This window comes from Eulemur rufifrons, chromosome 17 (genome assembly GCF_041146395.1).
Source record: "Eulemur rufifrons isolate Redbay chromosome 17, OSU_ERuf_1, whole genome shotgun sequence".
Taxonomy (NCBI): Eukaryota; Metazoa; Chordata; class Mammalia; order Primates; family Lemuridae; genus Eulemur; species Eulemur rufifrons.
The window spans coordinates 85130242-85157411 of NC_090999.1; the positions used below are offsets into that span (position 1 = coordinate 85130242).

The 27170-nt window shown below is 35.6% G+C and overlaps 1 protein-coding gene across 6 annotated transcripts in view; it reads left to right on the plus strand.

Moving 5' to 3' along the window:
- The window catches only part of HSD17B4 (hydroxysteroid 17-beta dehydrogenase 4), an 85901-nt gene that overhangs the window by 56137 nt on the left and 2594 nt on the right, over nucleotides 1-27170 (plus strand). For all 6 annotated transcript variants that reach the window (XM_069492750.1, XM_069492749.1, XM_069492754.1 and 3 more), the window contains 6 exons: nucleotides 6657-6726; nucleotides 8074-8180; nucleotides 9797-9883; nucleotides 12594-12680; nucleotides 14017-14155; nucleotides 23157-23284. In XM_069492750.1, the coding sequence (XP_069348851.1) occupies nucleotides 6657-6726; nucleotides 8074-8180; nucleotides 9797-9883; nucleotides 12594-12680; nucleotides 14017-14155; nucleotides 23157-23284 (618 nt within the window). The remainder of the gene's footprint in view (nucleotides 1-6656; nucleotides 6727-8073; nucleotides 8181-9796; nucleotides 9884-12593; nucleotides 12681-14016; nucleotides 14156-23156; nucleotides 23285-27170) is intronic.

Here is a 27170-nt window from a genome sequence, read left to right on the forward strand (position 1 = left end):
ATATTTTGTCCCATTCTGTGGGTTGTCTGTTCACTCTATTGATTGTTTCTTTGGCTGTACAGAAGCTTTATAGTTTAATCAAGTCCCATTTAGTAATTTTTATTGCTGCTGTGATTGCCTTTGGGGTCTTCTTCATAAATTCTTTGTCTAGGCCAATATCTAGAAGAGTTTTTCCAACATTTTTTTCTAGAAGTCTTATAGTTTCATGTCTTAGGTCATTCATCATGAATTAATTTTTTGTGAGTGGTGAGAGGTGCAGATCCTGTTTTCGTCTTCTACATGTGGCTATCCAATTTTTCCCAGCACCATTTATTAAATAGGTATTCTTTTCCCCAGTATATGTTTTTGTCTGCTTTGTCAAAGATCAGATGGCAATATAATGATGGTTTTATATCTGGGTTCTCGCTTCTGATCCATAGGTCTATGTCTCTGTTTTTGTGCCAGTACCATGCTATTTTGGTTACTGTAGCCTTGTAGTATAGCTTGAAGTCTGGAAAAGTGATGCCTCCTGATTTGTTCTTATTGCCTAAGGTTGTTTTCACTGTTCGGGGTCTTTTCTTATTTATACGAAGTGTAGAACTATTTTTCCTAGATCTGTGAAAAATGACATTGGTATTTTAATGGGGATTGCATTCAGTCTGTAGATAACTTGGGTAATATAGACATTTTAACAATGTTGATTCAGCCCATCCATGAGCATGATATGTTTTTCCATCTGTTTATGTCCTCTGCAGTGTCCTTCCTCAGTGTTTTGTAGTTCTCCCTGTAGAAGTCTTTCACTTCCTTAGTTAAATATATTCCTGGGCTGGGTGTTGTGGCTCACGCCTGTAATCCTAGCACTCTGGGAGGGCAAGGCAGCAAGATCGCTTGAGGTCAGGAGTTTGAGACCAGCTTGAGCAAGAGTGAGACCCCATTTCTACTAAAAATAGAAAAACATTAGTCAGTCATGGTGGCACTTGCCTGTAGTCCCAGCTGCTCGGGAGGCTGAGGCAGGAGGATTGCTTGAGCCCATGAGTTTGAGGTTGCTGTGAGCCAGACTGATGCCACAGTACTCTAGCCTGGGTGACAGAGCAAGATACTGTCTAAAAAAAAACCCATATATATATATATATATATATATATATATATATATATGTATATTCTTAATTGTTTTATTTTCTTTGTTGCTATTGTGAAAGGTATTGAGTCTTTGATTTGGTTCTCAGCTTGACTGTTGCTGGCATATATGAGTGCTACTGATATGTGTACACTGATTTTGTAACCTGAAACTTTGCTGAATTTGTTTATCAATTCTGGGAGACTCTTGGTAGAATCTTTGGGTTTTTCTAAATACAAGATCATACCGTTAGTGAAGAGCGATAGTTTGATCTCCTCTTTCCTGATTTGGATACTCTTAATATTCTTCTCTTGCCTGATTGCCATGGCTAGGACTTCCAGCACTATGTTGAATAGGAGTGGTGACAGTGGGCATCCTTGACTTATTTTAACTTTTAGGCATAATGCTTTTAACTTTTCCACATTCTGTCTGATGTTGGCTGTAAGTTTGGCATATGCGGCTTTTATCATTTTGAGTTAAGTCCCATCTATGCCTATTTTGTTAAGAATTCTTATTGTAAAAAGACACACTGGGTTTTATCAAATGCTTTTTCTGCATCTATTGAGAGGATCATATGGTCTTTGTTTTTGCTTCTATTTATGTGGTGAATTACATTTATAGATTTGTGTATGTTGAACCATCCTTGCATCTCTAATATGAAGCCTACTTGGTTGTTGTGGATGATTTTTTTGATATGCAGCTAAATTTGGTTTGTGAGGATTTATTGAGAATTTTTATGTCTATATTCATAAGGATATTGGTCTGTAGTTTTATTTTTTTGTTGTGTCCTTTCTTGGCTTTGGTATCAAGGTAACAATGGCTTCGTAGAGTGGGTTGGGGAAGATTCCTTCCTTCTTGATGTTCTGGAATAATTTCTACAGGACAGTATAGGAACTAGTTCAGTATAGGAACCAGTTCTTCTTTGAAAGTCTGGTAAAATTTGGGTGTGAAACCATCTGGTCTGGGACTTTTTTTTGTTGGAAGATGTTTTATTGCTGCTTCAATTTCAATACTTGATACTGATCTATTCAGGAATTCTGTTTTTTCCTGATTGAGCCTAGGGAGGCTGTGTGTTTCCAAGGCTTTGTCCATTTCCTCCACGTTTTCAAGTTCATGTGCTTAGAGATTTTTAAAGTATTCAGAGATGATATTTTGTATTTTCATGGTATCAGTTGTGACTTTTCCTTTTTCATTTCTGATTGATCTCATTAGAGTCCTTTTCTGCTTCTGGTTAATCTAGTTAGAGGCCTGTCAGTTTTGTTCATCTTTTCAAAGAACAACTTTTTGTTTCTTTAATCTGCTGTAAAATTCTTTTGTTATCAATTTCATTTAGATCTGTTCTCATCTTGGTTAATTTCTTTTCTTCTCCTGGGTTTGGGATTGGTTTGCTCTTTCTTTTCCAATTCCTTGAGATGATTCATTGAATTGTTGATGTGATCTTTGTGTTTTTGGCTGTAGGCATTTTAGGGCTATGAAATTTCCTCTCAGGACTGCTTTAGCTGTTTCCTACAGATTTTGATGACTTGTGTCTTCTTTATCATTTCGTTCCAAGAATCTTTTTGATTTCCATCTTAATTTCCTCCTTGACCCAGCTATCATTTATCAGTAGGTTGTTTAGTTTCCATGATTTTGTGTTTAGGTGAGTGTTTCTGTTGGAGTTGATTTCTAATTTTATTCCTTTATGGTATGAGAAGATCATGGTATAATTTCTGTTTTTTTAAATTTGTTGAGACATGTTTTGTGGCCTAGGATGTGATCACTCTTGGGGAATGTCCTGTGAGCTGAAAAGAAAAACATATATTCAGTGGTTTTGGGGTATAATGTTCTGTCATTGTGTGTTAGGCCCATTTGCTCTAGAATTCTGTTTAAGTCCATTGTTTCTTTGTTTATTTTTTGTTTGGAGGATCTGTCCCATTCTGTCAGTGGGGTGTTGAAGTCCCTGGCTACTACACTGCTGCTGTTTATCATTTTGTCTAGATGAAGTGGGCTTTGCTTTATGAATCTTGGCACACCTGTGTTAGGTGCATAAGTATTTAGAATTGTTATGTCTTCTTGTTCAATTGTTCTAACCGTGCAGATACAGCACAAAATCCTTAAACCTCAGAGGTAATGCTGTGCATGAGCGTGTAATAACAGCAAACTATTCATAAAGTTCACTTATTTTTTAATTTTAATTTTGGTGTGTTTGATATGAGAATTCCTGCAGGATTTATGTTTTCTAGCAAATAGAAGTATAATTTCATGAGCCAGAAAGAATTAAGATTGGCACATATGAATAGTATTTTTTTCTATGCCGTATAATCAGGTGATGGAGAGAACATGACTTTATTCCTCAGATTAGTTTTTGCCTTTAAATATTTTTTCCATCCTTTGCTGCTGCTTATCAATTTCTTAAAAATGCACTCATATTTATGTTTATATAAGGCTTAATAGAGAAATTAATTTTGTTAGGGTACAAAGAATAGAAAAGGTTTATGGTTTCATGATACAGAAAACCTAGCAATTGCTTCTTTTCCATTCTTGGGTTACACTGAAATAAAATTTATATGCTATAGATAAAAAAAAAACTGAATAGTTTCCAGGGTTTGAATTTCTGCACACAGTAAGTAGAGGGTTTTTCTTTCTTTTACTTTTCTTCAGATGACTAGAACTTCTTGTTAGCTTTTAGGTAGGGTTTAATATTTTGCTGTGTGACAAAAGACAGTTTTTAAGTCAACAATTTTTTTGTGTGTGTAAATGATGGGCACTCATCATTTGGCAGAGGTTTTTGAACATTTTGTATCATATAATCATTCAAGAATATGATGAAAGCTATATATCATTTCTTCAAAAACAATTTGCATGAAACTTTGCATAAATTTCAGGGTATTTATGAGACATCTGAAATTAAATCCATGCTGTAGGAAATACAAATCAAGTAGAAGTGTCATCTATTGCCAAGGAAATGGAAAGGACACTTGGATACTCAAGACATAGATGTGTGAAATAACTAGGGCACCTGTTCCAGGCAATGAATGATTAGATATTAATACAAGGCTTTGATTTGTAGTGTAGGTGCTGTAGACACTCAGAGAGGGGATACTCATTAGAGAATGATATGGAAGGGTTTGGTAGTAAAGATGTGACTTAATTGAACTAAGATGGTATATGGGTGTTCTATCCCCAGATATGTAGGGCTTGCAGTGTGGCAGGGAAGAGGTTTAGAAGTAATGACAGTAGAGTGTAAAAGAGGAAAAGAGCATGGTGTGTGTATAAGGAGTAAGAATTAGAGCATTCACTTTGGAGAACAGTGGAAGATAATTATGGATGGGCCTTATCTTTAAGAATAAATGGAAATAAAGAAAGAAATACACCATTATAGCATAAACTCTGTGCTAGGTATTTATATGAATTAAGTGACTTTTTAATTAGGAAACTGATTTTTAGCTCTACTAATATCATTTTTAGAATATTGTATTCATAACATCTTTAGGAGAGTTTCTTCATCTTCAAATTGATATGACAATACAAGTATACTTTATAGTTTTCATAATTGATAAACAACAAATTCCACTGTAATAATCTAGAAAGACCAAATAATAAATAGATATCAAGTGTCAGACTTTGTATTTGAGGAGAATGAGAACAAATATCTGTAGTTCCCCAGATGCATATCCTATACCTTTAGGATCTTAGTTATTATACTAACTAGTAACTTAGTTATTATTAAGCAAAGTTAACCTTTTTCATATTAGTCTACTATCCATTAAAATACAATTATTAAAATTACTGCTGTGTTGAAGTGAAAGCAGGCGTAGACTCAAAAATAAGTCTTCCACTGGGAGACCGTTGCACGTTTAGGGAACCCCTTTGTTGACACATAAGCTGTGAAAAGACCATGGATGCTGATTTGACCGTCTGGGTCGCTTGCATACACCTACCAGAAAGTATTTATTATCTGACGGGATCATCTAAATTGAACTGCTGATTAGCTCTACATTTTAGATGCAGAGACTGATTGCATTCCTGATGTTGCAGATATCAAGTCATGTCTCTAAAGAATGTTCTTTTTCTCTAATTTTCATTTAGACTTTTAGGACCTTAAAGAAGTCATGCCAAGTCATTGATGAATCAAAGTGACATAGTATTTATATCATCCAGAAAGGTCCCAGCATTTAATTTAGTTTTCCCAAAATATTTTCATTATTTTTTATAATTCTTCTACTAAGTGATCACAGTATAGTACACCAATTCTCAGTTTTTAAAATAAAAAAATGCTTGTACATCGTTTGGTCTTATAATCTGAACGAGATGTCAGCTAACACTCCCAGCACTTTGGGAAGCCAAGGTGGGAGGATTGTTTGAGCCCAGGAGTTCAAGATCAGCCTGGGCCACATAGTGAGACCCTATCTCTACAAAAGATTTTAAAAATTAGCTGGGTGTGGTGGCATGCATGTATAGTCCTAGCTACTGGGGAGGCTGAGGCAGGAGGATTGTTTGAGCAGTGAGCTATAATTGTACCACAGCACTTCAGCCTAGACAACAGAGTGAGTCCTTGTCTCAAAAAAAAAAAAAAAAAAAAAAAAATTAGATAAAGCATATTGAAAAGAAAATGAAGTTTTCTTATGAATTATAGAAAATCTTATTTTTTGTGAAATCAAACTTGTTAAAAAAGTATAATCAATAATTTAAAAATAAGAAATGAGTAATCTTAAAAAGTCAGATAGACTGACATGGCTAGTCTTTACACAACATTGCAATAGTTTAGAAAATTTAGCACAGCAATTGATGAGAAAGGGACAAAGTCTTGAGGCAGACCCAAAGGGTCTGGTTAATAGACACATACGTTAAATACTTACTGTTAGCTGTTTTGTGACTGTCTCCCTTGGGGTACTGAAAAGTGCTCTTCTAGTTTAAACAATGCACAATTTAAATGCCAAGAAGTATGGTGACTTTTTCCCTGTTGTTATCCATGTCTTTCTGCTAATGCTGCCTTATCTAAGTAAACTAGTGATGTGAAAATCTGGACTAGGCAGAAATTTAATCGTAATAGCAAGCTATCAGTCTGTTTTTTTGCCGGGTGAGCTAATGTTCAGGATTTAGTGTACCAGAAGAATGAAAGTTTGTGAGAAGCCTTTGATATTTATGTCTAGTATTGTGTTATAGGCTTCAATTTAAAACACCACGTTAAGAAAGTTGGCATAAATTTTGCTTGGTTAGAGGAGGCTATAATCATTTACCTTATCTGCATTGTGTTTTAATGAGAGTAGACTGATGGATTCCTTTTTGTGAATTTCTGTTTAGGCTGTAGGACTAGTGTTATACCCAGATATAATTCTTGGCTTCTCTTCCTATTATTCGACAATATTTTCCCCCCTACTGATTTCAGTAGCAGGTGTTATAAAAAACATTTCATTAAAAGTAATCCTTACTGTTAGAAATTATTTTTTTAATCAGAGCCTCAATTAGGTACATTATGATATAGTTCTTACATAATAATGAGCTATATTTCTTATTTTTCATTTAATGTATTCTAAGAAAACACTGAGTACTAGTTATATTTATAATTCTTTCTCGACAGGCTGCTCTGTACCGCCTCAGTGGAGACTGGAATCCTTTGCACGTTGATCCTAACTTCGCTAGCCTAGCAGGTGAGTTGCTAATAATATGTATGAATAAAAAATATTAGCTATTAGATATTTAATTATCTGAAAAACAAAAGACATTGCTACTTATGACTGGTAGTTTGAGTAACATTTTAAAAATAGCCCTCTCCTTATTACATTTATGCCAGTGATATGGAAAGGTAGGACAGTGTTCAAAAGATGGTACACTTGAAATTCAGATTACGATGCAGTGGATGGTAATCCTGCTAGTGCAAAGTCTAGGGTAGGACCCTGGGAGTGTCTAAGTTATCAGGGAGGACAAGGTCATTGGAGAGTGAGTAAGGAACTGAAAGGTTAGGGAAGGATCATATACCTACCTGGATATTTAAATCACCATAGATGATTTCATGGTAACATCCAAAGCTAAGCAAAACAGGGCCAGGCATGGTGGCCCACGCCTGTAATCCTAGCACTCTGGGAGGTTAAGGTGGGAGGATTGCTTGAACTCAGGAGTTCGAGACCAGCCTGAGCAAGAGCGAGACCCCATCTCTACTAAAAATAGAAAAATTAGTCTCTACTAAAAGATAGAAATATTAGCTAGGCATCATGGTGCGCACCTGTAGTCCCAGCTACTTGGGAGGCTGAGGCAAGAGGATGGCTTGAGCCCAGGAATTTGAGGTTGTGGTGAGCTACGATGACACCACTGCATTCTACCCAGGGCCATAGAGTGAGACTGTGTCTCAAAAATAAATAAAAAAATAAACAAATCAATCAAAGCAAAACAATTCTTTGTGTTCCCAGATCTCTCACATTCTTTTCTGTTTTTTTTTTCTTTGTTTATTTCATAATTTTTTCCAAGGAAATATTTATAAAATATTTCCTGTGTTTCTTAAAACAGATGCTATAATTCATGCTAATGCAATTTAAAGATGTATTTTTTTTTTTTTTTTTTGTTTTTTTTTGTTTTTTTTTTTTTGAGACAGAGTCTCACTCTGTTGCCCAGGCTAGAGTGAGTGCCGTGGCGTCAGCCTAGCTCACAGCAACCTCAAACTCCTGAGCTCAAGCGATCCTCCTGTCTCAGCCTCCCGAGTAGCTGGGACTACAGGCATGCGCCACCATGCCCGGCTAATTTTTTCTATATATATTTTTAGCTGTCCATATAATTTCTTCCTATTTTTTTAGTAGAGGTGGGGTCTCGCTCTTGCTCAGGCTGGTCTTGAACTCCTGAGCTCAAATGATCCGCCCACCTCGGCCTCCCAGAGTGCTAGGATTACAGGCGTGAGCCACCGCGCCCGGCCTAAAGATGTATTTTAAGAACATTGAATTAACTATAGTTGGTTTTTAAACATGAAAGGTGCCTATATCTAACTCAGTTCTCTCTCTTTTTTTTAGGTTTTAACAAGCCGATATTACATGGATTATGTACATTTGGATTTTCTGCCAGGCATGTTTTACAGCAGTTTGCAGATAATGATGTATCAAGATTCAAAGCAATTAAGGTATATGTAGATTATTACATAAGTTGAATATTAGTTCCTTTTTCTATGTTTAAAGAAGAAAAGGAGTTTTAGTTACTTAATTTAAAATCTGTACTATACTGCAACAATATGTATTTTGAATTCATTGACTTGGTCATCAACACATTTTCTTTTTGTAGGGATAAATAGCTGTACAATGCATCATGAAGAATATCATATAAAATTATAATTTTAACAGATTAATTGGATTGTTTTATAAATGGATTAGGTACATACATGTATCAGCACATATGCCTTAAAAATCAAGATTTACTTTTTTTTTTAAACTGTCTTGTAATTTGTCTTAATTTGATTGAAAATGTTAAGTAGCTATATTTGAACTCTTATAAACATACACCTATAGGCCGGGCGCGGTGGCTCACGCCTGTAATCCTAGCACTCTGGGAGGCCGAGGTGGGCGGACGTTTGAGCTCAGGAGTTCGAGACCAGCCTGAGCAAGAGCGAGACCCCATCTCTACTAAAAATAGAAAGAAATTATATGGACAGCTAAAAATATATATAGAAAAAATTAGCCGGGCATGGTGGTGCATGCCTGTAGTCCCAACTACTCGGGAGGCTGAGACAGGAGGATCCCTTGAGCTCAGGAGTTTGAGGTTGCTGTGAGCTAGGCTGACGCCATGGCACTCACTCTAGCCTGGGCAACAAAGTGAGACTCTGTCTCAAAAAAAAAAAAAAAAAAAACAAAAAAAAACATACACCTATAGCATTTTAGTTTTTGTACTTATAGGTTGATTTTAAGTTTTTATCCATTATGAATAACAAGGGAAAATGTCTGTGTCCACATTAATGTAAGTCAAAAGATGTATACTTAAAAAAAAATTTAAAGCAATGTTAGCTCCAAAACTTTTTATTAGTTTATTTTCCATGTAGCAGTGAAAATGCATTTTCTTTCTATCTTTTTCTTTTTAAAAAATGGGGTCTGTTGCTCAGGCTGGAGTACAGTGGCATGATCACAGCTCACTGCAGCTGTGAACTTCTGGCCTCAAGCAACACTCCTGCCTCAGCCTCCCAAGTTGCTGGGGTTACAGGTGTGAGCTACCGTACCTGGTGAAAATGCATTTTCTCATGTCTTTCGTTTGTTAACACTGATTATTCTAATGCTTTTCATCTTATTACCATTATTTATATCCAATAAAATATGCACAGACCAAGTGAAATAATATAGAAAATTATAAAATAAAAAATTGAAATATTTTGCCCTATATATTCACCCCAGGCCTCATTTCCCAGATGTAAATAGTACTACTTTTAACTATTTCTTTAAGTTATTTTGATGGTCACCTATATAACCCTACCTAATATGATTTTGGTTTTATTTCTTGATTTGTCAAGATAAAACACTATTGATTTTGTACTTTGAAAGACAAAGAATTAGCGTACTTATACTAGCTATGGCCTTTTTCTACTAATTTTATCATATTATTTTTAGGTCTTTTGTAAATTTAAATATATTTGAACTTCTATTTTCTTCCCTTTATGCTCTCTACCTACTTTACAATTTTTTTTTCTCACAAGTAGAAGAGTTTCATTTTAAAACATTTTTAACCTCACAACATTTTTTTTTTTTTTTTTTAAAGGTTCGTTTTGCAAAACCAGTGTATCCAGGACAAACTCTACAAACTGAGATGTGGAAAGAAGGAAACAGAATTCATTTTCAAACCAAGGTATGAATAATAGAGTTAGAGGTACTTGCTTTGTAACCCTATCACCATGCCCTGTTATTTAGTTCCATCTTGGCATTTTTTTGGTTAGTATTGTGGATTTGAGACAAAACTTTGAAAGTTGTTTTTAACCAATGGTAACTTTTAATTGAAAATAAGATGCACCTTGTCTTTTATTTTCTCTTTTATTTTCAACTAAATTGATACCTATGTAGCAGTGACCCAGCCCGTCTGAGACTCCAACCAACCACGTCTTTGTGGCTCAACCAGTCAACCAAGTCGTTGTCAAAATATAATCTTCAAAACATTAAAGGCATGACTCAGACAGATTATAATGAAAACACAACAAAAATGTATTTAATGAAGGATCTTGCAACATGATAAAGCTGGTTCAAAAGAGAATTAGAACAACAGTTCATACAGACCAACAGGAAAGTCATTCTAGAATAACTTCTCTGAGTTAGAGACAAAGCTAGTTTATATCCTACAGAACAATAAAATGGTATCCTTTATGGTTATCTTTTCTCTGGACAGAAATTATGTGCATCTTGATCACACAAAAATGCACAAATTAACATTTTACATACCAGAGTCTGGGCCTAATTAATAGTAAGTGACAAGCCAAAGTAAAGCTATATCTCCCTGTAGAGTTAGGTAATTTGTGGGTGAGGCTGTTAGTAATGCTCCAATAAAATACTTAAAGGACATGCAATCATCATTTACTTACAAGTTATTAAAAGGTAAGTTTTGTTAATACATTTGGCCAGATTAATACTTTTTGGCCTGATTGTTTTGTACAATATAGGGCAGGTTAAACAACAACAACAATAACAGTAAGAGCTTCCATTTATTGAGAACCTATAAGACGATATTATTATCTTTAATATGCATAATAACTTTGCATTTAAATATAAGAAAATATAGGTTCCTAAGAAAATCTAGATGTTCTAAATAACTTGCTTATCATGGTCACATAGCAAGTGGTTGAGCTGGGATAAAAACCCAGCATGGCTCCAAAGTTTAATCCCAGGGCCCTGACTTTCTTTACTGTATCATGTTTTCTTTCACAAATAGGTAACTTTGCAAAATTCTTCTTATGTGGTTGCCTTATTCCTAATTCCTTCCTGCTGTGTGCAATATCATTTTCCTGCTTAATCTGTACATACTGCTTATTTTACTTTTCAAATTCCTCGTGTTTTTTAGGCTTCAGTATAAACTTCACCTTTTAGAGATAGTCTCTTCCTACTCCGTTCTTTCTCACCCATACATAACACAAACATTGACATTCCCTGAAATCCTCTTGCAATTAATATCTGTGCCACACATTTTGGAGCCCTATTTTCTGAAAATTTTATTTCTTGAATAAGATTATGAACTAAAAATGTTGATAACCATGACCATTAACAGGTTTTTATTTTCCTGAAATTCTAGTAATGACCAGCACATAAATAATTTCTGTGGATACAAATTTGAAGGGCTGAGAAATAATTTAAAATCTAAATATGATACATTCTTGCCATTTTGATAAATTCTAAACGTGCTTTCTTATCTTTTTAGTATATTTGCTGTGTTTTTCCTCAGTGATTAGATGTATTCTTTTTCTATTAGTCCTAAGACTCCTTTCCTCCCTCCCTTCCCCTCTCTGTTCCTATTGCCTTTCCTTCCTTTCTTTCTGTTGTATTTTAAGAAATATTTTACACCAATGTTTCAAAATAATATGCTCGTCTTGGTTACAAGAAAGTAATTTACTGAAGTGTATTTGTTCATTAATTGTCTCTTTCCATTCTTTTCACTGTATACAATTTGAAGTAAAATGAACAAATTGTTTGAAAGATCTTTTTTTTTTTCTTGCAGAGTGTAATGGAAAGTAGTCAAGGGAAAATGATCTTCTTGATTATTAAAAATCAAAGTTTTAATAAATGCTACCTTGAGTTTTAGAAACTTATCCTATACATTTGTAGCAATACCATAGTAGCCATTGGAATAATTTGAATTGAAGGATTAGGAATTAGAATTTGAGTTACTTTAATGACTATTCTGATAAAAGTTTATTTAGGCATTTAGTTTATGCTACATACACTTCCTATTTGAAATAAGACCTGGAGTTACTACTTTAAAAAACACAATTTTTTTTTCTTTTTTTTAATTTTTATATTCTTTCACAGCACACTGAAGGAATAAAAACACAATTATGGTCTGTTCCTAGCCAATGTTGTTCTATATTAACAGAACAAATGTACTTTGAAGTGCCACTACCTCATGTGGATATTGTGCTATGCCCTTTACAATTTATAAGAATTCAGCACAGGGTCCCCATTCATTTATGCTTATAAATAAATTCTATTTATAAGAATTCATTCCCTGGTTCCCCATTAGACACACTTCTTTGAAGAAAATCCCCCAAATACCAATACCCAGGCTTCATCATAGACCATTTAATTTTGGGGGATGAGGCCTGGTCATAGGTATTTTTAAAAAGTGCTCCTGTTGTTTCTACAGCCTGAGTTAATAACAACTGTATTATGTCAGAAAGCCTTTGTGTTATTCATCTTGACATTTATTTATCAATCTTTTATTTTATTTGGATTATTCCTTTTCATATGAGGCAAAAATATAAATTTCTTTTAAATGACTTTATACTGTTTCACAATGAAATTGTGTTCCCATTGGAATCATTAGAGTGAACTATTTTTTTTCTTCTACCCTTTATAAGGTCCAAGAAACTGGAGACATCGTCATTTCAAATGCATATGTGGATCTTACGCCAACGTCTGATATTTCAGCTAAGACACCCTCTGAAGTAGGTTATAAAAACTGGTATCCAAGTCACTTCCTTATTTATGAATTTCAGTTAAGATCACTTTAAGAATTTTCAGGCTATTTTAGAAAATCAAGAGCTATGAAACAATTCTTAATTATTAAAGTGAAGGACATTAATTCAAAACTGCTTGGAATAAACAGAATACTTTGACAACTTATGAATTTATAAAAGAATTTTTGCAGGATACTGGGATATTTTGGAAGAGAAAATAAATTTTCTAGTTTTAAGGTAAATAAATCACTTGTTTAATGAGAAATCTAAAGCAAACATTATTTTGGAGAAAAATAGACTAAAAAGTTAAATATCGTGGCTGGGCTCAGTGGTTCACACCTGTAGTCTTAGCACTTTGGGAGGCTAACACAGGAGGCTTGCTTATGGCCAAGAGTTTGAGACCAGCCTAGGCAATATAGCAAGACCCTGTCTCTACAAAAAAATAGAAAAATTAGCCAGGCATGGTGGTATGACACCTACCCAAGAAGCTGAGGCAGAAGGATCGCTTGAGCCCAGGAGTGAGGTTGCAGTGAACTATGATGACTGCACTCTAGCCTGGGCAACACAGTGAGACCCTGTCTCAAAAAAAAAAAAAAAAAAAGTTAAATATCCTGTACCTTTTCCTTTTTTTCTTGATTAAAAGATTTCTGTCTTGATTAAAAGATTTCTGTCAAGCTTCATAAACAAATATAAATACAATAGCATGTATTATTTATTAAAACATTTGTGTTCTTTATTAACATGCTGAGATTTTTGATAAAAATGTTTATATTCTGTCTCTGAGATATTAACTTTGTAATGTTGAAGTTTTTATAACCATGATCTTTAATTGTCTGCAGTAAACTATATTATCACGTGATTGAAAATTAAAATCCCTTAAGTGTAATTAATGTAAGATCAAAAACTTAAGAAGTATTAGAGCTAGAAAGAAATTTAGACTTCGTATAATTTTAGTCCCATTTTATAAATAAAAAAATGAGACCACAAAAGTTGATTGATTTTTCTGATATCTTCCTGAACTTAACTATGGCATAGGTTGTCTACTTTACTTATACATATTATTTACAATTTAGTTTACTTTTAAAATATTATTTCTGAATTCTGGTAAAAGTAAAACCCTCTTATTAAGAGGATGATGTTCTGGAATAATGACATATAAATTTATGGAAAGTATGAAAGAAGCCTAGCATGAAAAAAACTAGCTTAACTACCCTATTTATGTGCATATATTTTTTTAAATCAGTTTTATTACACATATATTTTGTAATCATTTTTCCCCTTGAGTTATTTTCATAGAACTTTTAAAATTTTTCTCTTTTTCTAGAGTGGGGAGCTTCAGAGTACCCTTGTATTTGCGGAACTATCTCGCCGCTTTAAGGATATTGGGCATCAGATAGTAAAGGAAGTAAATGCTGTATTTGAGTGGCATATCACTAAAGGTGGAAATATTGCAACTAAGTGGAGTAAGTCATATCCCTGATTTTATAATATTCTAAGGCAATTCTTAGTAATAAAGTATCTTTGTTATATTAAATACTCTCTCTTTTAAGGTAGGTAAATCTTACCTTCTTAGGTAAGTTTTTTCTATGGGAATGAACAGGTTTCGGGACACCCAAAGATATGTTTTGTTTTGTTTTGTTTTGTTTAAAGAGATCTAGGCCGGGAGCGGTGGCTCACGCCTGTAATCCTAGCATTCTGGGAGGCCAAGGAGGGCGGATTATTTGAGCTCAGGAGTTCGAGACCAGCCTGAGCAAGAGCGAGACCCCGTCTCTACTAAAAATAGAAAGAAATTAAATGGACAGCTAAAAATATATAGAAAAATTAGCCAGGCATGGTGGCACATGCCTGTAGTCCCAGCTACTTGGGAGCCTGAGGCAGTTGGATTGCTTGAGCCCAGGAGTTTGAGGTTGCTGTGAGCTAGGCTGAACCATGGCACTCTAGCCCAGGCAGCAGAGTGAGACTCTGTCTCAAAAAAAAAAAAAAAAAGATCTAGGGAATCAGTTAAAAATGAAAATATTTGTTTTAAGATTTTTATTGTAATATCTGAAATCAGCACTTTTAAACAGTCAGCTGTGTGCTCCTTTAGCTAATTTTCAACTTCTTCAAAAAAATAAAACAAGTTCATTAGGTCAAAAGAAATATTTTAAGTCATTATATTTGACAGTTATAAAATTATTTTCTTCATACCCAAATAATAATTTGGATTATTTTAATTATCAGTATAAAATCATAATTATTTTCTTGACATATATAAATTGCAGTCAAAGGTGCTTATTTATCTAGTCTAGGGAAGTTATTTATTAGAGTGCCATGTTAGCAAGCTGGCTAGGCACACAATATAAACCAACTTACTGCAGAAAAAAAGCAGTCATATTTCCTTTCACTAAGATGGAGGTCCTAAAGGACCCTGGTATCATTTTATGAAGAAAGAGAAATTAGAGGATAACAAGAATAAAGGAAAAAAAATCTTACCAGATCTTTTGCATCGGCTGTATAACTCACATCCTTCATCATGGCACAAACTTTCATTTATAGAGTATTCTTTATTTATAGAGTATTCTAACCTTACCTTTGTTTTAGAGAAGTCTAACCTATAGAGTTATTGGAGAAATACGGTGTGCCAGTGAAGATTTGCTGAAACTTTCTGATTTTTCATGCTTTTCTACCTGAAAGTCCCAAGGGATGAAAGCCTTTCACTTTTAGTCAAGCGGCTGTGGTCCCCTCCATTTGCCTTTTAAATATAGGACAAGAAGCATCCAGGATAGTTTTTAGCTCAAATGATTCTTGTCTTCCTTTATAACTGTGAGACATAATGCGATCCTTTGTAGTTTAGGTTGCCCAAGAGCCTCTTGAATGCTGTGGAACTCCTGGCTTATACTGTAGGACCATCTAAACTTTTAGGCCCAGCTTCAGACTGATTCTTCTCTGGGGATAGGGGACTTGTATCATATGTAGTATACTATGGTGATGCCTGAAAGCAGGGCCTGTAGGCTGCTTCTGAAAGCCTTACAACAGGTGGAATGAACCATCGTTTTCACTCAGTATATACTGCATACCTTGTAGATAATGTGTCTGTACAAAATTTTTTTAAGAAAAAAATGTATAGGTTTGAATTTTTACTTGTGTAGCAGAAACTAGTATTTTACGGATTTCTATTATTTTTATTACTTTAAGTGTACCTATTAAAGTGTCTTGGAAACCAGATTGTTCTGTTACATATTACAAACAATAGAATCAGTACATATGCTCTCTTAGACTAAAAAATTAAAATGTATCTAAATCAACTGAATCTTTTTGAAACAATCTTCTATTAGATATTCCTAGAAAATATTTTGACTTTTTTTCAGGTGGTTTTAGTTCAATATAAACAACTTTCTTTTTAATATAACATTTGTTGTTCCTTTTAGGTAGTGTATGTTTATTATATAAAATTTGGTCTATAAAGTATACAGAAGAAAATATTGTTGTATAATCTCACTACCCACAGTTAGTCTCTTGGTGTTTGTTCTTCTTGAAGACATTTTGGCTTACAGGAAGTTAATTCAGAAGGAGAATAAAGGAAGGAAAATTGTAATATGTGTTTACTCTCTGAAATTTTAAAGTGCTTAATTTTTAAAGAAATAAACTTCATAGATTAATAATGTATATGTAGGTGTCATCTCCTCCCTCCCTCCCTTCCTTCCTTTTTTTTTTCCTTGCATCTGTCCATGATAGAATTCAACTTTTTCCGTATGGGTGAAAGTATGTATATTAGAAATTGAGTTATAAAAGCACAAACTTTTTGAGGATACTGGTGAAGGAGAGAAGTGAGATCTGTGAGAATGAAAAAAGGCACTAGAACTGTGTGTTTTAAAGTTGGTAGAATAAAACTGTGTAGGGATTTATAAAGTATACAAGTGATTCGCGCTAGGCAAATGGGATTCAATATAGTGTCTATAACAAACTAAGATTTTCCCCTTATTTTGGTGGTACTTTGCTTGCAGACAATATTTGAAAATGTGCTTACATTTAAAAATTACCTTTAACCTGGAAAAAGAATTTCCCCCTCCCTCTTCTGTTTCCACTGGAAAAATGGGTATATTGGAATCCTGTTAATTGCTACTTATTATTGATACCTTGTGGCTTTTGTTTGTTTTCTTACCTTTTTTTTTTTAGGTCCTTATTTGTCAAAACTGACAATCAAATTGGATCTTAAGGCTTTCTCTGAAAGGATTCACCATTCCCTTTTGTTGTCTGCCTGGCTCTGTTATTTGATTTGATTCTCAGCTGTGTAACTGTTTCTATTTCTGGTTCTTGTTTTCTCCATCTTTGTGTCACTGAGCTAAATCATAGTTGCTGGCAGCCATAGAAACTAAGACTTTTGACTTACGGTATCTTAGAAGATGATTCCATGTTGGCATTTCTGTTTTGCATCATTGTGCTTAATGACATAAAATAAATGATTAAATACTTTGGCTTAGCGAATACCTAATTTTTTTTTCACGAGCAGTTTTTAAAATGTTTTGCTAAACTCTTAATTATCCAGTATTTTGTATTTTAAAGTGTTGTTAAGTTGTTCCAGCCTTGTTCACATCATGGCAGACTAGAACCTGGTTACACAGAACAGGGCTGAGCACCTCAGTTCACCATGGCTGGGCTCAGGTGTCACTGGTATTGCTCAGGTGACTGATCTTGAGCAAGTCTGGGAAATGAGGAGTTTGGTCTCATTAGCCTGGAAGGAGTGTTCCAATCTAAAGATCCTGGGCCATGCCCATCTTCCCTATTCCCTCTCCCAGTCTGCCATGCACACAGCAATGATAAAAACAACACATCTCTGGGCAGAGAGAGTGCGTGTGGGGGTGTGTGTGTATGTGTGTGTGTGTGTCTGTCTTTTCAAACTGAATTTGTCTGGGTTTAGAGAGAATTAGGAGGTTTATGATGTCAGTGCCAGGTCAGTGTTGGTTTTGGCTGTGGAAGAGGAGGAGGAGTCATAACTGTGTCTTTTGAGATTGGTCTCCTCTGAGTCCTATCATGCATGGAGATCTAGGAGCAGGAGGGCTGCTCGGGTGAGGGACAGTGTGGCGTTGCTGGGCTGATTTGATCTGAGAGAGGCTAGAGAGCCCTTCCTTCTCTTTGTGTGCCAAGAGGGTGGACCTGAGAGGTGTAGCCTCCTGGTCTACATAGGAAGTCAGAGAGAGGGCCTCACTGAAGCGCTTTTAGGAAGGAAGCCATTATCTTCTTGGAATGCTCACTTGTACCCTCTTATTTCTGCCTCTGGGGACAATGTTTTGATAATGAAGTATAATTTTAAAATTGATTAATAAAAGCATTATGATCCATAGATAGTGCTTCCTTAAGTATATAGCTAGAGGTCACGATTAAGCCTATCTTTCTCTTTTTTTTTTTTTTTTTGAGACAGAGTCTCACTCTGTTGCCCGGTCTAGAGTGAGTGCCATGGCATCAGCCTAGCTTACAGCAACCTCAAACTCCCAGGCTCAAGCAATCCTACTGCCTCAGCCTTCCGAGTGGCTGGGACTACAGGCATGTGCCACCATGCCTGGCTAATTTTTTGTATCTATATATTTTAGTTGTCCATATTATTTCTTTCTATTTTTAGTAGAGACGGGGTCTCGCTCTTGCTCAGGCTGGTCTCGAACTCCTGACCTCGAGCGATCCACCCGCCTCGGCCTCCCAGAGTGCTAGGATTACAGGCGTGAGCCACTGCGCCCGGCCAAGCTTATCTTTCTTATTTCATTATTAATATCTAACACTTGTTCTTGCTATTATAACAGATATTAATAATGAAATTCTGCTGTCTGTGTTTTTATTATTCTAAAATAGAACTGAATGTCTGGACATATTTGAATACTTTTTTCCAATCTCCTTCAGGTGTTTTATGCTTTTGAATAAAGGTTGTCCTTTGACTTTTTATTTTTCTGGGGTTTTTTGATTAGGTTGAAAAAAGTAAAAATGGACAGGAGGTGGAGAAATGTCTCTGAATTTCTTTTGAGCAGAGTCTGTTGCTTGTCATAGTCATCTTACTGTATTGCGGTCATTTATATACTAATTGTATGTTTTCTCTCACTTGGCCTTGGGTTTAAACTTGAGAAATTATGGCTTAACCTTAGCTTGTCTATTTCCAGCTTCTACTATTGTTTATAACACATATTAATTAGCCTGATTCTGTACATGTTGAATAAGTGCTAAAAGCCATGTAGAAAGGATAGTTTTAGATGAAATAGTATGGATGCCTTTTTGAAAAAGTACTAAAATTGATGCCTTACCTTTTATTAAAATAATAGGCTTATTTTTTGGATAGTGACATTTGTATTTAGTATGAGTGAAATATGCAGGAACAGTGATACCATTGAAACATTTTATAATTAACCAACATATTTTATGGTATTTTTTACTATTAATTCCTAAAAACCAGCCAAAAGTAGTTGTAGTAAACCCTTTGGATCCTATTCTATTGTTCTAAGCAATAGTAAAAATTCAGAGAAAATTAAAGATGACATAAAGGCGTAAAGAAGGTAAAGAATCAAAGGCTTTATGTGGCCTACAAAATAGTCTGCTCCTGAAAATTAAAACATAGTTACTCTTTTTTTTTTTTTTTTTTTTTTTGAGACAGAGTCTCACTCTGTTGCCCAGGCTAGAGTGAGTGCTGTGGCGTCAGCCTAGCTCACAGCAACCTCAAACTCCTGAGCTCAAGCAATCCTCCTGTCTCAGCCTCCCGAGTAGCTGGGACTGCAGGCATGCACCACCATGCCCGGCTAATTTTTTCTATATATATTTTTAGCTGTCCATATAATTTCTTTCTATTTTTTTAGTAGAGATGGGGTCTCGCTCTTGCTCAGGCTGGTCTCGAACTCCTGAGCTCAAACGATCTGCCCACCTCGGCCTCCCAGAGTGCTAGGATTACAGGCGTGAGCCACCACGCCCGGCCAAAACATAGTTACTCTTATCTGAAACTCTGGGAAACCAAAAAGCTCTAAAAATGAAAAGTTTTTTTCTCATAACTCACTGGTGGCAAAACCTGACCTGAACTTACCTGATGCTATTAACTGTCTTTAACACACCTATTGTGAATTAGTCGAGTATAGAAGTAATATATTTGTTTATAGAGTGTTGCACCATTGGTGATTTTTTCTAATATATCATATGTATTTTATGTATCATATTTCCTTCCTGAAATCTGATTCTATGCTCCAAAACACACCCATCCTGAAGCACTTCACATGAGGAATTGTGTATCTGTACATGCATATAAACAATTGTTACAGAACACAAGTGATAAGAGACATGGAAAAGGTGCTCTTGGCTTTCAGAGAATGAGAGGATTGGTTCATCCGACAAAATATTTGAGTATTTAATGATGTACCAAGTTCTCTGCTAGGTTGGACAGTGCAATATGAAAGTACAGGATGGCATGTTTATCCATGGCCGTGAATATTAGAAGCAGTAAGTCAGGAAAGTTGAAATACTAGGATTGAGGAAACAAAGGTTGTTGCATTGCAGAGTAAAAGGAAGACCTAAATTAAGGTAATCATAATAACAGAGGGGAGAGGGCCTGCACAGAACATAGAATTGACAGACTTGGCTACTGACTATGTCTGAAAAACAGGAGAAATGAGAAAGAGTCAAAACCCAGAACTAATGCTGAGCCTTTGAGCCTGTGTGGTTGAGGATGTTGACTTTATTACTGGAAGTGCAAAACAGGGGAGAGGAGGGAGGTTTAATAGAGAAAATGATGAACTGTGGTGCCAAAACTGTAGTTGGCCAAGATCTTTGGACTAGACTGTAGAAACTGTGGGCTGGAACTTCGAGGCAAATTCACAGCTGGAAACCATATTTGAGGAATTAGCAGGTGAAACTGAGAACATTAGCTTTGCCACCTTGCTTCATGGCGTGCAGGAAGAAAATGGAAGGAAGATCTTTACTGGTCCTAGAGGATTATCTGCCTGCTGTTCCTGTTCACTTTATGGAATAATGGCTCTAGTATTTCCATTTGTCTATAAACAAAATGAACATTTTAGAATTTTGCCCACAGGTTTTGAATATGCAATTTATTATAAATCTAGGCAAAAACACAATCTCATGCTTCCAAAAGAGGAATCTATTTGTTGTTCAAATGTATCTAATAACTATAAAATAGCCATGCTACTAAACTTTTTACAAAGTTTTATTTCCATGTGCTAAATACAATGTTGCTGAGCAAAAATCTGTTTTGTTTTCCTTAGGATGATAGGTTTAAGCTGGTTGACACTGAACAATTTTGGTTGTTTTCCTACTAAATTTAAATTTGGTTTCCTTGGGTTTTAAAAAAATACATACCGTAATTAATTGTGTAATGCTAAGTCTACATATCTGCACTAATTCCAGGCATCCACTGTGCGCTGTATGACAGTGACTGGATGGGGATGTTCTTTGAATGTTAGAGGTCATCTGTTTTGAATCTTAGAAATTTGCTGCCATATGGAAGCATGTATGGAGATTTGGGAAATGGCATTTTTTCAGATCAGAATCCATTCATTGTGATCATTGGAACCTTTGAGCTCTTGGGTTGGTGCTCATCTTCTAGTGGTCAAACCAGATTACTCTTTAGGTTTCTCAACTTGCATATAAGCTAAATCTTAAGGGTCTTGGTTCCAAATTTTGGATTGGGATCCAAATGACTATCTTATGCATTCATAGAAGTCTTGAAAGATGACCTTTGAAAAGAAATATGCTCTCCAGGCAGGGATGGAGGCCTGTTTGTTGGAGAGGTGTCTGCTTTAGGGTCATTCTCTATTCCTTAGTAACAATAACTGCTTTCTTTCCATCTTACCAGCAGTAGCTCCTGATTGCTTGCTTGTGTGCATTTACTCTTCAAAAGTACACACAAAAGCACCTTTTAAAAATCGCTTAAAACAGTTGTGGCTTTCCATTTTTCAGGTGTGTTATTTACCTTAATAACATATTTTTGTATTTTTTGTTTGAAATAATTTCAGACTAACAGAAAAGTTTCAAAAATAGTGCAGAGAACTTATGTCTGTCCTTCATTCAATTTCCCAAATTGTTAAAATTTTTATCCCATTTTCTTTTCATCATGTTATTTTTTTTTTTTTCTGAAGCATTTGAGTAACTTGTGGACATGATGTCCCTTTATCCCAAAAAGGCTACTTTACTAGAATTTTCTAAGAACAAAGACGTTCTCTTAATTATTCCTAGAACAATTATCAACATCAGGAAATTAATATTGATGTAGTACTATTATATATCTATAGACCTTATTAATATTTCACTAATTATCCCAATAATGTCCTTTATAACAACAAAATAATAATGGTAACAGTAACAGTAATAGAAATGAAGAAAGAAAAAGAACTGAGCAGGGTCCAGTCTGAAATCATACATTGCATTTAATTGTTAGATCTCTTTAGTGTGCTTTAATCTGCATGAGTTCTTCAATCTGTCTGTTTTTTGTGACCTTGACATATTTAAAGACTATACAGGCCAGCTATTTTGTAGAATGTTTCTCAGTTTATATTTATTTGATTTTTTTTATGATTAGATTTAGTTTATGCGTTTTTTTGGCAGGAATAACACAAAACTATTATGTTCTTCTTGGTGTGATTTTTTTTTTTTTTTAAATCTAAGTTTTTCCTTTGTTGTTGATATTATTATTATTACATTTTATTTTTTTGGTAGAGATCCTTCTTTTGTGTGATTTTCTAATCATCCATTTAACAAATAATTCCTAAGTATTTTCTCTTCAAGCAAGTGTAGGGGATGCGAAGGTATGACATGTCTATACCAGCAAAGACCTTCTAATCTTTTTTTTTTCTTTTTATTTCAGGATATTATGGGGGCATAAACATTTTGGTTACATGTTATGACTTTGCCTCAGCCAAGCCAGGATTAGAGGCATGCCCTTCCCCCATACAATCCTCATTGTCTAATCTTAAGGGAAAGGGGCATAAACAAAAATAGCTCCTTCTTTCCCCTCTAGTAGCCCTTTGTGATTTGTAAGTTACATGGCCCAAGACCCTCACAGATTCCTAAGTTTTCAAATGCCATATTCTCATCTGCTACCTCACTCCTCCCCCATTAAATTCTGGAAAGTATAACAAATTGTTATGAACTCTTTCAAAGCCTTAATGATTATTATTTGATATTTAAAATACATTCTGCCACTAAAAGAAAATGAATACAATCTATTTCTTCATTTTTACAGTAACATTAGCCATGAATTTACAGGTGGTATAAACTCAAGGTGATGGTGATAGATAATTCTCCCATAGGAGACATGTCGTAGACCATGACCTGAGCCTCTACGGAATTGGAAGTTCCCCTCCTTTACCACAAATTTCTGTATTCTTGTATTTCTGTATTTTGTATTTTTCTAAATGATGGATAAGGTATAATTTATAGATAGAATAATTACGACACCCTTATATTATGAGGAAAAAATGATATGCATTGGTTTCTTCCTATTTTTCCCAGCCATTGACCTGAAAAATGATTCTGGAAAAGTGTACGAAGGTCCTGCAAAAGGCTCTGCTGATACAACCATCATACTTTCAGATGAAGATTTCATGGAGGTAGTCCTGGGAAAGCTTGACCCACAGAAGGTAACAATCTCAAAATGTTCATTTATTCACCGTCGTTGCTTCCTATTTGACAATTGCAGTTTTTGAGCTGATTCCTAAATTCGGATGTATAAGACAGATTCCTTACAACTCTGAAAAAGACATAGTTGATACCAATATTCCGGTTCACAGATCATGTATTTTTTTAATGGAGTTTCAGCTGACACTTTTTAAAACTGAATTTTTGGGTGAAATTCTTTAGTGTACAGTAAAATAATATAAAGCCCACATCTAGGCTTTTTAATGTATTCTGTCATTTGTTGAAAGGTAAAAAAACCATATGATATTAGTATATATTGTATAAAATTAGACATTCATTCCCAATTTATAAGATTAAGAACTAACTCATTGAAAATTGAAATGGATATTTTAACATAGCAGCCAGAATCTTACTTAAGATGAAACATTTGGAGGTATTTCAGTGGAAAGCTATGATTAAGAGTGCCTTCTCTGACCATTATTAGTTAATATATTTTTTTTGAGACTGAGTCTCACTCTGTTGCCCAAGCTAGAGTGCCGTGGCATCAGCCTAGCTCACAGCAACCTCAAACTCCTGGGCTCAAGTAATCCTCTTGCCTCAGCCTCCCAAGTAGCTGGGACTACAGGCATGTGCCACCATGCCCAGCTAATTTTTCTTATATATTTTTAGTTGTCCAGCTAATTTCTCTCTATTTTTAGTAGAGACACGGGGTCTCGCTCTTGCTCAAGCTGGTTTTGAACTCCTGACCTCTAGCAATCTTCCCTCCTCGGCCTCCCAGAGTGCTACGATTACAGGCATGAGCCACCGTGCCCAGCCCACTATTAGTTAATATTATTTTGAAACTTTCAACCAATCCACAAACACACAAAATTAATTGATGTTGCAATTTGAATGGAGAAGAAAAATTTATTATTTTCAATTCATGACTATGTAGCTAGAAATCCCAAGATAACTGTGGTTTAGAATGAAGGAATTCAAACAAGTGATTGAATGCATAGATGTTTAAAAATAACTTTTACATATTAATAGAAGCAAAACCAACAAGACAATATAATGGAATAACTTTGTTTATAGTTACAATCCAAAGTATCAATTACTACCCTAACAAGAAATGCATAGTGCTTATTTCAAGAAAGCTATACAACTTTACAAGGAATGAAGTAATTTAAATAAATGAAGAAATATACTATTTTTCTAGATAGAAAGACTAATTTATAAAGAATTGTAAAGTAGTATAGTGGTTAAAAATATGGCCTTTGGCATCAGATAAATCTATTTGAATCTTTGTCTCTTAATCTCAAAGCCTCAATTTTCTCATTTGTAAAATGAATATAATAATTGTAATGATCCCAAAGGATTATTATGAGAATTCAATATGATAACATACGTGGAGAGCTTGGTGCAGTGCTTGGCGCCCAGTGAGCCCTCTGTTTATTCCTTCCCGGGAATGTCTTCAGTACTTACTGTGACTCAGGTTCTAGGTATTGGCTAAACAGGACAATGCCTCTACTATGTGGAGCGTTGTTCTAGAGTACTAACAGAAAAGAAATATAATTTCAGGTATGAAGAAAAATAAGTCAACCTTATTGCTTAAAGGGTCACATAGTAAATATTCTAGGCTTTGTGGGCAAGGTGGTCTCTTACAGCTATTCAACTTTGCCATTGTAGCATTAAAGTAGCCATAGCTAATATGTAAACAATTAGGTTTGACTGTTCCTATAAAACTTTATTTACAAAAACAGGCAGCAGACTAGATCTGGCCCTCAGGTTGTAGTTTGCTAGCACTTGGGTTAGTGTGACAGGGCAGTGGAACTATCATAGATAGGTTTAAAATACCCGAAAAGGCCTTAGAGAGACTTGAACACAGTAAAGGAATGAACCATGAAGCTAAGGAAATAACTAGGACAAAGGCTTCAGGCAGGAGTAACTTGGCTTATCCGAGTATAACTGAGACCAGTGAGGCTGGTAAAATGAACAATGGGGAGAGTGGGAAGAGGTGAGATGGGACAGGCAGGGGCTAGATCGCACAGGACCTTGAAGATCTTGGCAATAGATCTTACTGTGTGTGATAGGGAGCCACTGAGCTCTCTGACATCTCTCAGATTTCAGTGTCTCACTTGGTCTTGTCTGAGCTCCATAGTGATACAACCAGCTCTCTACTTGACCTCTCTAGTGGGAATCTTACTGACATCTCAAACTTACTATGTCCGATATAGAACTTGAGATTTAATTTTCTCCCCAGTCTCTTCCTTCTCGATAAGTGACACCATCTATCTACCCAAATTAATAAGCCCAGACATGTAAGAATTTTCTTAGGTTCCTTCTATCCCTCTATATCCTTTTCATCCTTACTCCTGCCTTATCTTTCTCCAGAATATGTCTTGAATTCATCTTATTCTCTTCATCTCTGGAGATGCCACCATGATATAAGCCTCCAGCATATCTCACCTGGCTTACTACAACAGCTTCTTGACTGGCCTGTCTGTCTTCTTCCAGCCCTGCCTCTCCCATCTCATCTCTTCTCCACACGGGACACTTTAAAAATGTAAATCAGATGGTAGTTCATCCCACCTGAGAAAAACGTCCAAGATCTCCTTTTGCACTTGGACAAAATCCAGTCTACTTGTTACCATGTCAGATGTGATACTTCCCTTGCTCATCTTTCCAGCGTCATCCCACAGCGTTCGCCTCATCACCTATAATGCTAATTCTCATTACTTTGTCCTTTTTCTCAGTTCCTTCCCTTCAGCTTTCACTCCTTCAGTGTCTATGTTTTTCTTTTCTGGAATCCGCCCACCCCAGCTTTTTGCATGGCTGGCTTCATTTCCTCCAAAGTAGTTCTGTCACCAGTGTAAAGTGTCTAGCTAATGTCACAGAAAGGAATTTCAGGGCACGCATACAACCAAGCGACAGTGACAAGTTTGAGTGAAAGCGGACAGGCTTAGGAAAGGCTTGTGCAGAAGCGAAAGTACTCTCCCAAGGAGGGGGCAGGCTCGAGAAGCACAACTGCCCGAACCCTGAGTGGTTGCTGTTTTTATTTGTTGAAGTCAAAGAAGGCTGGGCAGTTAGGGGAACTCATGATTCCCCTGTTTTTCCCACAAAGGGGGTCAAACCACAATGTTAACTTATTACAGTTGTGATATATTGGGGGAAAGGTCACTTTGTACCTGTGCGATGCTGGGAAGTTAGTGGCTCTTTTCTCCTCAGGTCTGTTCGTTAAGGGCTGTTTGTTCGAGCCAGTTTACTAACTTCTCTGTTCCTCCTCCCTTGCTCATACCTGACTACTTTAACTGTTCCTTCCTGTTATATTCTAAAAGCATCCTGTTTTCTCCTTCATAGCATTTTTTGTTTTGTTTTGTTTTTGAGACAGAGTCTCACACTGTTGCGCAGGCTGGAGTGCAGTGGCGTGACCACAGCTCACTTGTAGCCTCAAACTCCTCAGCTCAGGTGATCCTCCTACTTCAGCCTCCCAAATAGCTAGGAGCTACAGGCACACACCACCACACCTGACTAACTTTTTATTTTTTATAGAGGAAGGGTCTTACTATGTTGTCCAGGCTAACTGGCCTCAAGCAATCCTCCTGCCTAAGCCTCCCAAAGTGCTACGATTAGAGACATCAGCCACTGTGCCTGGCCCTTCATAGCATTTATAACAGGCCTTAATTATTTGTTTACATTTTATTTTTTGACTCCTGTACTTTAATGTTAGCTCCATGAGAACAGGGAGAGATGTCTATTCCTTAGCCTAGAATATTGCCTAGCATACTGTAGATAACTCAGTTAATACTTGAGTTGATTAAAGCAACTGTGGAAGTCAGGAACGCAAGCTCAATGGCAGTAGTTCATTCTGTGTAGAAGTCAGAAACTTCTGCATGTCAGACTCCATAA